Genomic DNA, 13,274 nt, shown 5'->3' on the forward strand with positions numbered 1-13,274 from the left:
ATGTCCATCATTCTTACGTATTGTGAGTGATGTAACATGCTCTCGAGGAAATACTGTAGCTTGGGGCTCCTGCTACCGTTCATCAAGTCGAGAACATATTTTATTGCGACGTAATTTCCGGTCGGTGTGTTTTGTTTGTCTTGTGGACAAAGAGTCTTACCCACGGGTAACATGACACATCAACGCTACCATAACTTACTTATAGACAGTCCCGGGTAAATAAGGTCTTTACGGTTCACGAAGATTGGAGATTCACCGACGAAAAAGGTGGAATGGAGTGAGAATATCGCAATTTCATTTTCCATACCAGTCTTCTAAAACGTTTTTTTTTTTACGAATATGTGCTAGCTATATGAAGAACTGAAGTGTATTTCCGTTTGTATGTATGTCACCATTTGTTCTTTCAGTTTACCTTTCCGTAAAATCCAGCAATCTTACATTCCCTTGGATTGCCACATTAGTCGCCTCCAAGTCAAATAAATATAGAGTGAGATATAATAATCGTATTGTTTGCTTCAAAAACTACTTCGAACGCTATTTACGAAGAGTGAAAATTCTTTGAAGCTGGAAATGATGATAGTGACATAATTGACGTTCCATGTGGTCCCCGTGACCCTGTTTATTGATAATGAAGTCCCGATAATTTAGTCGGTTACAGCGCCGGCCACGTGATCTCAGGTTAAGATCCGAGGACCGTGGTTCGAGACGCTCCCTACCCGTATCGGTTTGTGTTTCTCGGGAAGCTGAGAAATGGACCGCCCTGGCTGTGTCCATGGGCAAGGCACTTGACCCTAATTGCTCTGGAAGACATGCAATGGGCCTCACGTATGTTGTTCCGTGAGGTGGTCACCAACTACTACAATGAGAACTCATCTCAAAATGACCCTGGCTGTTCATGGGGCGATAAACCCAGACAACGAACAGACAAATCATGAAGTATGAGATAAACCACTGTTGTTTTTTTCTGTTCGTATACCACCATTTGACCGCGTTATTGGAGACAGAGGGAGAAAAACATTCCCCTCTTTCAGTAAATGAAACATATTGCGCATACCGTTCTTTCATCATTTCATGTAATTTGAAATCTAACAGCACAAGGCTTTGTTCAGTACACTGGGCGAACCGGCCTAGAATATCTATAAATAGATATGTGGGTTTTCAGTGTAATCCGCCGGTAGGTATCAGTTGAATCATACATGAACATGATTAATTATCTAGAATATATACCCGCCATATGTCGCCTGGGGATTTCTCCCGGCAAGGGTGCCTTTTATATCAGAACTACGGTAACCGCTAAATAGGATTAATTACGACAAAGTGTCGTATTTCCTATAATATGTATATAGGTGTGTATATATATATATCTTTATGAATGCCGTCAGACCGGGGGCAATAAAAGCATTGTGTGTTGTTTTGAGTGATGTTTGTGGCACATCGTGAATAAGATACAAGCTGTCACCCTTTTCATTGTTGTTTAGTGGAATTTGATTGTCATCACTCCACACACACATGTCGGGATGTCTGTGTGCGTGAGAGATTGTGGTGTGATGTTGCCATGGTGACAGTTTCCTTTAGCCGAGCATTCTGTCAGACTTAGGCCTGAGATTGTTTATAATGTACATGTATGATGGAATGTAACGCGTTTAATGACGATAAAAATCGTTATTTATATATCACATATTTTTACTTTAAAATCAACTTTATGTTAAGTTTACTTCTACATGTCGTAAAATCTTGTCTTTTTCCCTCAAAATAGACAATAAGGTATGTTTGTATTGTTTTACGAACCATTGTAAGTTAACAGTCAATAAGGACCAAAGATAATAAAGTGATTCTCTTGTCCCCAATACTCAATATTCACAGAGACATCTGTAAATAAATATATACGTAAAAATATATGTTCATTCATATATATCCCCAAACATTCTCGAGCTGAATGCTATGATGCACATTTACTAGAATGTGATAACATCACACCTTACATTTAAGATTCCATGGTAAAGATTTACATTTCATATATATGTACATGTATGATTTGATACACAATTACATTTAACAAAAGCTATATGAGAGCTGTTGATAATCAATATTTAAATAAAAGCAATCGAGGAACTCCGACAAAGCCAGTTTGCCAGAAAATCGTCCATATTCAATCTCCGACAAATTTAAATATCGATCAGTTTGTGACTCATCGTTGAACTAGGACATCATTGCAATAGTGAGATTCTCAAAACCAACTGCCATTTCGTCTAGATTTTGGCGTTTTGTCTTCTCATTGTTTAAATAATTCACGTAAAGGGTTAGCCATGTATCTTATTAGACGTGTAGATTCAAGAAATTTTAATCGATATATTTGAACTATAATTTAGAAAAAAAATGTTTATTTGAAAGAGTCTACATAAAGTGATTAAAGTTTGATGACGTCATCTGTACACGGATTAATAGACTAATTAGCCCTTTGTAACTAACAGTGAAATATCGATCTAGAAAAACAGTAAACCACTTTTGTCTTGTAAATCTGAACACTGCAGCAGCCCTGCTGTACTTGGTGACATCACGTGCAAAACAAGCCGCCGTTAGTTTCGTATTCAACATGAACACTGCACGTGTTTTGAGAAAGTAGGATATAATTTAAATGCAGTATCGATCGTATGCATTACCATAATCGAAAGATAAAAACCTAGGGAGATTAGTAACTTTGAATTCTTTCCGGTGGCTGGGCATCATAAAGCGAAGACACATTTTGTGATACCTGGTCGCGTCTTCGGTGTGTAGCAATGTCACGCGATCGCGATAGTAGTGTAGTGGGGATCTAGTCACATGACACTAGTACATGTAGTATAACGCTGTGTTCATCTCTTTTCACAGAGAGTCTCGGAGGAACAGACAGTGAGGGTTGAACAGCTGGTGTCGCCGGGAGTTTTCTCTACAGTCTGACTACAAGGTATATTTATTTATATACAAATGTATACATATTATATGTGTTGTGCGAAAACTTGCAGCTTAAGTATTTATTTCGGCAATAGAAAGATTTTTTCACTTTTTCTGATAATTCCTAATACGTCTGGTCCTTGGGACGAACCAGGCACATATTAAGTTGTTTTTTATGTTGCCCTATACTTTTGAAAAAAAAAAGAAGCTTAAACTATGTCTAACGATTTCTGTATCTTTGAAATATAAATGCGTGTATGCTAACAATACTTTACCATGGTGCAGATAACTATCTCTCTGTAACCAGAGACTAGGAGTCGGGGAATACGGATACATAGATACCTGTTCTGATCTATAAAGGCCATACACAATCTTATATTACAATGCAAAATGATTTCATTATACAGCAAAATAAATAGCTTTGGAATTTTATTCAAGCAGAACCATTTTCATCAGTTGACTCACACGAAAACTTTTTTGTATGTGAATTGATAGTTCTATTGATGATATGCACATTTTTTCAGGATTCGTGTCTTTTAGATTTTGTGTATTAAGCAGCTTTGGACTATTAAGCATACTTATATAATCAATATGTACATCCTCAATGGAGATATCAGTAGATATGTACATCCTCAATGGAGATATCAGTATATATGTACATCCCCAATGGAGATATCAGTATGTACATCCTCAATGGAGATATCAGTATGTACATCCTCAATGGAGATATCAGTATGTACATCCTCAATGGAGATATCGGTAGATATGTACATCCTCAATAGAGATATCAGTATGTACATCCTCAATGGAGATATCAGTAGATATGTACATCCTCAATGGAGATATCAGTATGTACATCCTCAATGGAGATATCAGTATGTACATCCTCAATGGAGATATCGGTAGATATGTACATCCTCAATGGAGATATCAGTAGATATGTACATCCTCAATGGAGATATCAGTAGATATGTACATCCTCAATGGAGATATCAGTATGTACATCCTCAACGGAGATATCAGTATGTACATACTCAATGGAGATATCAGTAGATATTTACATCCTCAATGGAGATATCAGTAGATTTGTACATCCTCAATGGAGATATAGGTATGTACATCCTCAATGGAGATATCAGTAGATATGTACATCCTCAATGGAGACATCAGTAGATATGTACATCCTCAATGGAGATATCAGTAGATATGTACATCCTCAATGGAGACATCAGTAGATATGTACATCCTCAATGGAGACATCAGTAGATATGTACATCCTCAATGGAGATATCAGTAGATATGTACATCCTCAATGGAGACATCAGTAGATATGTACATCCTCAATGGAGATATCAGTAGATATGTACATCCTCAATGGAGATATCAGTAGATATGTACATCCTCAATGGAGATATCAGTAGATATGTACATCCTCAATGGAGATATCAGTAGATATGTACATCCTCAATGGAGATATCGGTAGATATGTACATCCTCAATGGAAATATCGGTATGTACATCCTCAATGGAGACATCAGTAGATATGTACATCCTCAATGGAGATATCGGTAGATATGTACATCCTCAATGGAGATATCGGTAGATATGTACATCCTCAATGGAGATATCGGTAGATATGTACATCCTCAATGGAGATATCGGTAGATATGTACATCCTCAATGGAGATATCAGTAGATATGTACATACTCAATGGAGATATCAGTAGATATGTACATCCTCAATGGAGATATCGGTATGTACATCCTCAATGGAGATATCAGTATGTACATCCTCAATGGAAATATCGGTATGTATAGCCTCAATTGAGATATCAGTATGTACATCCTCAATGGAGATATCAGTAGATATGTACATCCTCAATGGAGATATCAGTATGTATAGCCTCAATTGAGATATCAGTATGTACATCCTCAATGGAGATATCAGTAGATATGTACATCCTCAATGGAGATATCGGTATGTACATCCTCAATGGAGATATCAGTAGACATCCTCAATGGAGATATCAGTATGTACATCCTCAATGGAGATATCAGTAGATATGTACATCCTCAATGGAGATATCAGTAGATATGTACATCCTCAATGGAGATATCGGTATGTACATCCTCAATGGAGATATCAGTAGATATGTACACCGTCAATGGAGATATCGGTATGTACATCCTCAATGGAGACATCAGTAGATATGTACATCCTCAATGGAGATATCGGTATGTACATCCTCAATGGAGATATCAGTAGATATGTACATCCTCAATGGAGATATCAGTAGATATGTACATCCTCAATGGAGATATCAGTAGATATGTACATCCCCAATGGAGATATCAGTATGTACATCCTCAATGGAGATATCAGTAGATATGTACATCCTCAATGGAGATATCGGTATGTATAGCCTCAATGGAGATATCGGTATGTACATCCTCAATGGAGACATCAGTAGATATGTACATCCTCAATGGAGATATCAGTAGATATGTACATCCTCAATGGAGATATCGGTATGTATAGCCTCAATGGAGATATCGGTATGTACATCCTCAATGGAGATATCAGTAGATATGTACATCCTCAATGGAGATATCGGTATGTACATCCTCAATGGAGATATCAGTATGTACATCCTCAATGGAGACATCAGTAGATATGTACATCCTCAATGGAGATATCAGTAGATATGTACATCCTCAATGGAGATATCAGTATGTACATCCTCAATGGAGATATCAGTATGTACATCCTCAATGGAGACATCAGTAGATATGTACATTCTCAATGGAGATATCGGTAGATTTGTACATCCTCAATGGAGATATCAGTATGTACATCCTCAATGGAGATATCGGAAGATGTGTAATTACTTAATGGCATTATCGCTATAATTGTATTGAAAACAACAATAGTACATTGAGTGCATTGTTAACAACTGATGACAATAGCCGACAGGATAAGAAATGTAGTATAGGTACTTACATTGCTTTGTAAGTTGGTTGCCTAAATATTCATCAATCTAAAAGTGCTTTCAGGGCATAAGACAAAAATTTGTTGATACACATGAATTTTTAAATACTTAGCAAAAGAATGTTTAACATATGTATGCTAATTATTCCACAAACTTGCAATGTTTATTCAAGTTATCAAGGTACATTTTTAACGTTTACGCTGTAAACTTATTGTGACCTCAAGCATTTGTGACAGCTGACTAAGAATTCATTATTTATCGCTTCACACCAAAACAGGTATCAGTAATATCATAAGCAATGTTAAAAAAAATACTTCTGCAAAGAAAAAAGTAATGTAGTTACAATCACATATTCCTGATAATTCTGTCATTGGCCTTCATTTCACCTGAGGCATGGACGCAAAACCTTAAAATAAATCTGACTTTCAAGATTATACAACATTTAAAATCATTTTCAAGCTGACTAGGATTTATTACATGCAGGCCGACCTCTCTAACCTCCATGTGTATCAGCAGATGGCCTGTTGTATACCACGCTGTGAGGCAGTACATACTGTACACAGGGGCCTGTTGTATACTACGCTGTGAGGCAGTACATACTGTACACAGGGGCCTGTTGTATACAACGCTGTGAGGCAGTACAGACTGTACACAGGGGCCTGTTGTATACCACGCTGTGAGGCAGTACATACTGTACACAGGGGCCTGTTGTATACCACGCTGTGAGGCAGTACATACTGTACACAGGGGCCTGTTGTATACTACGCTGTGAGGCCGTACAGACTATACACAGGGGCCTGTTGTATACCACGCTGTGAGGCAGTACAGACTATACACAGGGGCCTGTTGTATACCACGCTGTGAGGCCGTACAGACTATACACAGGGGCCTGTTGTATACCACGCTGTGAGGCAGTACAGACTGTTCACAGGGGCCTGTTGTATACCACGCTGTGAGGCAGTACATACTGTACACAGGGACCTGTTGTATACTACGCTGTGAGGCAGTACATACTGTACACAGGGGCCTGTTGTATACCACGCTGTGAGGCATTACATACTGTACACAGGGGCCTGTTGTATACTACGCTGTGAGGCAGTACATACTGTACACAGGGGCCTGTTGTATACCACGCTGTGAGGCAGTACATACTGTACACAGGGACCTGTTGTATACTACGCTGTGAGGCAGTACATACTGTACACAGGGGCCTGCTGTATACTACGCTGTGAGGCAGTACAGACTATACACAGGGGCCTGTTGTATACTACGCTGTGAGGCAGTACAGACTATACACAGGGGCCTGTTGTATACCACGCTGTGAAACAGTACAGACTATACACAGGGGCCTGTTGTATACCACGCTGTGAGGCGGTACAGACTATACACAGGGGCCTGTTGTATACCACGCTGTGAGGCGGTACAGACTCTACACAGGGGCCTGTTGTATACCACGCTCACACAGCAGTACAGACTATACACAGGGGGCTGTTGTATACCACGCTGTGAAGCAGTACAGACTGTACACAGGGGCCTGTTGTATACCACGATGTGAAGCAGTACAGACTATACACAGTGGCCGGTTGTATACCACGCTGTGAGGCAGTACAGACTATACACAGGGGCCTGTTGTATACCACGCTGTGAAGCAGTACAGACTATACACAGGGGTCTGTTGTATACCACGCTGTGAGGCAGTACAGACTGTACACAGGGGCCTGTTGTATATCACGCTGTGAGGCCGTACAGACTATATACAGTGGCCTGTTGTATACCACGCTGTGAGGCCGTACAGACTATACACACTATACACTCAAAATAAATTCCCCGTCTGTTGGAGACGAAATTTAAGAGTATAATTCATCATTAATCTTACTGGGTGTGTTTTTTTAACGACGGAATGAACGAAAATATAAACAGATTTTGAAATTCCGATCGAATTGTGGATTGCTCGCTACAAGTTCATTGACCAAATACCACACGTCGGTCTCGTCCGTTCGACCATCATTCCGTCCGTCCGGGTAATTCTGTCTTGGATGTCAAGTTTGTTAAAAAAATTGTTTAAAGTTAAATTTTTATAGAAACATTGAAATATATAAACATTCCACAGAAATGCTCAGTGATTTGCCACTTGTTCGTTATATTTAAACTGGTAGAGGTTCCCCAGAAGATGATATAGTGCAATTCAAGTCTTGTTCTCTTCCTATTGTTTTTCTTCGATATCATTTTTTAATAAAATTGTCAGCTGTTTAATGGGATATGATGCACTCCAGAGTTTGGTGATATCGATTCGTGTCACATTAAATTTGAGATTTAAAAACAGTTAAAGGGAGACAATTCTTATTAAAATTCAAACAGCACAATCCAACGATAGACTGCATTATTTAAAAAAAATCTCAAAACAGTAGACTACTTATGTGTATATGTAACGAATTATTTGTCACGGAATTATAAAATAAATCATGAAAAGTACCATAGGTTCTGGAGAAATATTTTATTTCACTTGGTTTAGTTTCCAGTGTATTAGTATCATCAACGCCTCATTTATTTTCTAACGGCTTCTCACAAATTCTCAAGACGTTATAGAAATATAACTAACAGGACAAGCAAATGAGATAGATAAGTAAATAAAATGAAAAATAAATAAATAAATAATAATGTCCTAATAATGATAGCTTATCAGATCGAAAGTTACTAACAAAAGAGAAGCGGAGCAGGATTTAAATTCGTCGGGGTGGAAGTAATTTTTTATCAATCCTAAGATAAAATTATAAAACTAAAAACTAAACCTGTGGAGGATAGTATTACGGCACATAATGTGACATTTGGTATAGTATTTCATTAATGAAATGTATTCTTCTTGTTTTCAATTGGTCGTAACTACTTTTGTCGGCGATGAAGGATCTTAAGGACTTCAAGTGTATCCTCTTGTGTATTTCGTTCTTCCACTTTTAAACAATAGATCATTCGCCGAGATTAAGTCTGTTACATTTTTGTACATCATATATGTGCGGGCGTAAGGAAGCTACACAATGGTGTGTGTACTAGACAGGAGAGAAGGTTCTAATATAGACTTCATAATTTAACACGTCTCCGAAGCTAGAACATTTGATGATGAGAACGGGTCAAACAAAGTATGAAAACAGAAAATTCAATATTTTAAAGAAAATCCTTCAGAAATAATACTGTAGATACTGCGTTGGTTTAATACTAGAGCTAGAAACTTATTCATAATTTGTTTTTCGTAACAATATATGTCATTAAGTTTATTATTTATTTTTTGCAGGATGGAACACGACCGCATCTTGCGCTCAGGAAAGAAACTGTCCCGACAAAGCCAAATGGAAAATAAAAATGGGACTGCCCTCTCCAACGGATTCCATGACCATAGGAAAGGATCCGAGAAGGATAAAATGACCCCGGCACACAGGAGGTTTTTCGACAAATATTTCGTCCCGTTTTTCCTGATGCTGGTGACACCTCACGTTGGCATTTTGTTCTGGTACACACACAGACAGTGTGGCGGAAGTTACGCTAAGCTTGGCATGATGTTTTCCGAGAAGTCTTTCTTGCCTGGAATGTACGAAATCTGGCAACGCACTCTACACTGGCCCCAAGACGGATTATGTTTTTACATCCTGATCGGCTACAGCATCTGGGCTCTTTTCCTGATGGCGTTCCTGCCTGGGGAAAAAGTCGAAGGCCCGGTTACTCCTAAAGGAAACGTCCCGATATATATAGACAATGGCTTTAAGCATTACATAGTTACCATGGTAACTCTGGCCGGTCTGACCGTTGTGTTGAAGCAGTATGGTATGAGTCCATCCGTCGTATATGACCGTTTCGACGAAATTCTCTTGATTCTGAACATTTTTAGTTTTATCTTCTGTGTCTTCTTGTACTTCAAGGGCATCCACTCGCCTTCGTCGACAGACTGTGGTTCATCCGGAAACCCTCTTTTTGATTACTACTGGGGTACGGAACTTTATCCCCGCATTTTTAATTTTGATGTGAAGGTTTTCACCAACTGCAGATTTGGAATGACCGTTTGGGGACTCCTTGTTGCCATATTTGCCTTGAAAAGTTACGAGCTTTATGGATTCGTAGATAGCATGTTTGTATCGGCCTTTCTCCAATTGGCGTACATCACGAAGTTCTTCTGGTGGGAAGCGGGGTATATGCGAACCATTGATATCATGTTGGATAGAGCCGGTTACTACATCTGCTGGGGATGTCTTGTTTTCATTCCGTCGTTTTATGCCTCCGTTAGTCTTTACCTTGTCACCAAACCTGTCAGTCTTGGCCCCGTGACGTCACTCCTGATATGTCTTTGTGGCCTAACGTCAATATATATAAACTACATTGCCGACTGGCAGAAACAGAGAGTTCGCCAAACTAACGGAGAATGCTTAATCTGGGGCAAGAAGCCGAACATTCTCAGAGCTAAGTACATGCTAGAGAGCGGACAAGAAAGGGAGAGCATCCTACTCGCTTCCGGTTGGTGGGGTATGTCGCGACATTTCCACTATATACCGGAAATACTTCTGGCGTTTTGCTGGAGTTTGCCTGCTCTAAGTGAGAATATCATGCCATATAGTTACGTCATTTTTCTCATCATCCTTCTCACTCATCGGAGCTTCCGTGACGACACTAAATGTGGTATAAAATATGGTAAGTTCTGGGCGGAATACTGCCGGAAAGTGCCGCATAAGATAATTCCATACCTCTTCTAGATTTAGTGTGAACATTTATATATAGTAACATATATACGCTTCCAGCTCATCCAATCAAAATACTGAAGACTTGCAGCATCAATACCGGATGTGTGCCGCAGTATTTAGGACAACAATGAAAAGTGGGACGATGTCGAGACATTTAGTTTTCGCGTTTGACTCTGATTTATTGTCGTAAAATAGTTATTTATTTTAATAATTTAATGTTGTGAATGCATCAAAATCAGTTTCGTTCTGGATGTTCGTCTCGTTGATGTGTCTACCTCCGGAAAAGTTGAACTACTTCCGGAACAATCGGAACTCGTCTTGTGTGCTTGATGTGGCGCGTTCTCGGGAGTTCCGAGTGTTCCCCGAATATCGTTGTCGATGTTTTAATGAAATCTCTGGTGCTGAGTGACGTCAATGACAGTTCTGTGACGTAAACTAGATGTCGTCATATCTACCACTAAACGGGATATTGGCCATTAATTTAAACGTAACATTGTTAGGTCTGTATTACGCTTATACATGTAGCATTTATTAACGTTTTTATCACTTTTTGTTTGTATATATAGAATGTGCACTCGACATTTTTGGCGGTGCTTATGTTGAATTCGTTTTTAACATTCATCTTTTTTTTTATATTCGAGGTTTTGTTAAGTTGTTATTTAATACCTTGCTCAGTATGACTTTTAATAAGTTATGCCTAGCCATATACTCTTGCCTACGTGTGTTCTGTAGAACAAACTGGCGTACTTATAATGTACTGATCCAGAGTCCTAAATATATACAAGTATACTTGATTGTCAGAAATAAATTAATTGTTTCAAATTTCTTTGAACGAATTGTCCTGTTTGAAGTTTATGTTCCGATATCTTGGATACATTACTAATGCCGGATTTATCTATACATGTACTGCATTTTTTTTATCATATAGCTAGGGTTCGAATGTCTGTGGGCAATGCAAATACATCGATATTAACGAAAAAATGTAGGCATTTCAGTAAACCATCGGTGCATCAATGTACATGTACTGTATGTACCAAAAAAATTTTGAATATTTTTTCAACAAAAATTGGCACGAACTATTTAAAAAAAAACGACCAGTTCTGTTATTTAGTACCAAACTGATCAAGGAATTCCGCTGAATGTATTTTAAGATATTTATTTCATAATGAGATGATAATGAAACCCACTTTACTGTCTTAAGTGAATGACGTTGCAAGAAAAAATGCCGCGAAAACATGCTAAGCTGTTGACAGTGCAAGTTATAAGCTTTCAAATCGAGATTTAACAAATGCTTGTAGTTTTCTGAATTTTTCCCAAATACCTCATTTTGTATTATACCTTTTTGTCATCCTATCTTAGGAAGTGTAGACATTTTAGTTTATGCGGTATTTTAGGTCGAAAACGATTATGACACTCTTGTATACAGGTTGCAACACGGAACGCCAAAGCGAAATACACGTGCAGCAGGTCACATATAAACAACATCTCGACTCGGGACATTTGACAAAATAAAACTGACTTACCTGTGTCGCGTGACGATTATCTGTAACTCTCGGTTATCATTCCAGTTGATGTGTCGAACAAAATACAGACCTGATTTAGGCATGAAAACGCTGAAATTACCTGCAGTGGGTCCACATGTCGTGTCACACGTGCATGCCGGGGCTAACAGTGCGAGGTGTTTCGAATGATATCAGCCAAGGCAGATAACTACGTCACTGAAGTGCTTCTCGAAAATCTGGTATAACAAGCGAGTTTTGACGTCACCTTCCTCTTACAATGATTAGAGCCACGGGCACAGGGACTCGGCATGAATCCCGAAACAATGGTCCACACACACATATATATATATTATATATTATAAGACATATATGAACCGTGGTTTGGGAATTTATTCCAAGTTCTTGTGTCCATGAATGCAAAAACTCGTCACCAAGCAAGTTTTAAACTGTCTGCATCATATTACCTTAGATAAAAAGACCGGAAGATACCATTATAATGGCAGAACATCTCAGAAACATTCTGATTTTTTTTTTAAATTTTATTATGTGAACTTTTAATCTTGCGCTGTCAGCTTAATACACTGAAAAGATAGCGTATAATTGTTTTTTTTTTTATGAAATAAGAGCATATAACGAAATGTGTAGCAACCATTTGATAACCCGAGTATCCTCTTGCCTTGACACCATGTCTGGTAAAGGTGTCAGGGCCAGAGGTAACTCGGGCTACCATTTGTCTGTTCCTTTTTTTCCATAAATGAATTTTATAATTGATAAAACCCTTTAAGGATATTTGAAAATGTTTCCCTCAAGATTACATTCGCTCAAAACAATTCCACAACATTCACTTCTTCATAACAGTTTTTATTCAAATTGTCTGTCAATAAATGCATACGAATCTAAAATATGTGTACAAGTATTGCGTTGTTTTGTTTGATTTTCTTTTCTTTTAACTTTTAACTTTTCTTTAAAACTCAAGTCAAATCTGTAAACAAAATAGTCACTGTCACCAGTATATATTTATTTACAATAATATCAATCAACAGTTCAAAAGAACCAGCGTGGTAAGCACGATAGCAAATAATCGGGTTTAAAAATGATATCCATGCAACAAAAAAGTAAAATGATTTTGG

General features: G+C 38.2%; 1 protein-coding gene across 3 annotated transcripts in view; it reads left to right on the plus strand.

Moving 5' to 3' along the window:
* LOC117326295 (7-dehydrocholesterol reductase-like) overlaps positions 1–12,673 on the plus strand; it is a 41,046-nt gene extending 28,373 nt beyond the window's left edge. For all 3 annotated transcript variants that reach the window (XM_033882980.1, XM_033882981.1, XM_033882979.1), the window contains exons 2-3: positions 2,869–2,944; positions 9,208–12,673. In XM_033882980.1, the coding sequence (XP_033738871.1) occupies positions 9,209–10,654 (1,446 nt within the window). In that variant the 5' untranslated portion in view covers positions 2,869–2,944; position 9,208 and the 3' untranslated portion in view covers positions 10,655–12,673. The remainder of the gene's footprint in view (positions 1–2,868; positions 2,945–9,207) is intronic.
* The last annotated feature ends 601 nt before the right edge of the window (positions 12,674–13,274 follow it).

This window comes from Pecten maximus, chromosome 4 (genome assembly GCF_902652985.1).
Source record: "Pecten maximus chromosome 4, xPecMax1.1, whole genome shotgun sequence".
NCBI classification, from domain to species: Eukaryota; Metazoa; Mollusca; class Bivalvia; order Pectinida; family Pectinidae; genus Pecten; species Pecten maximus.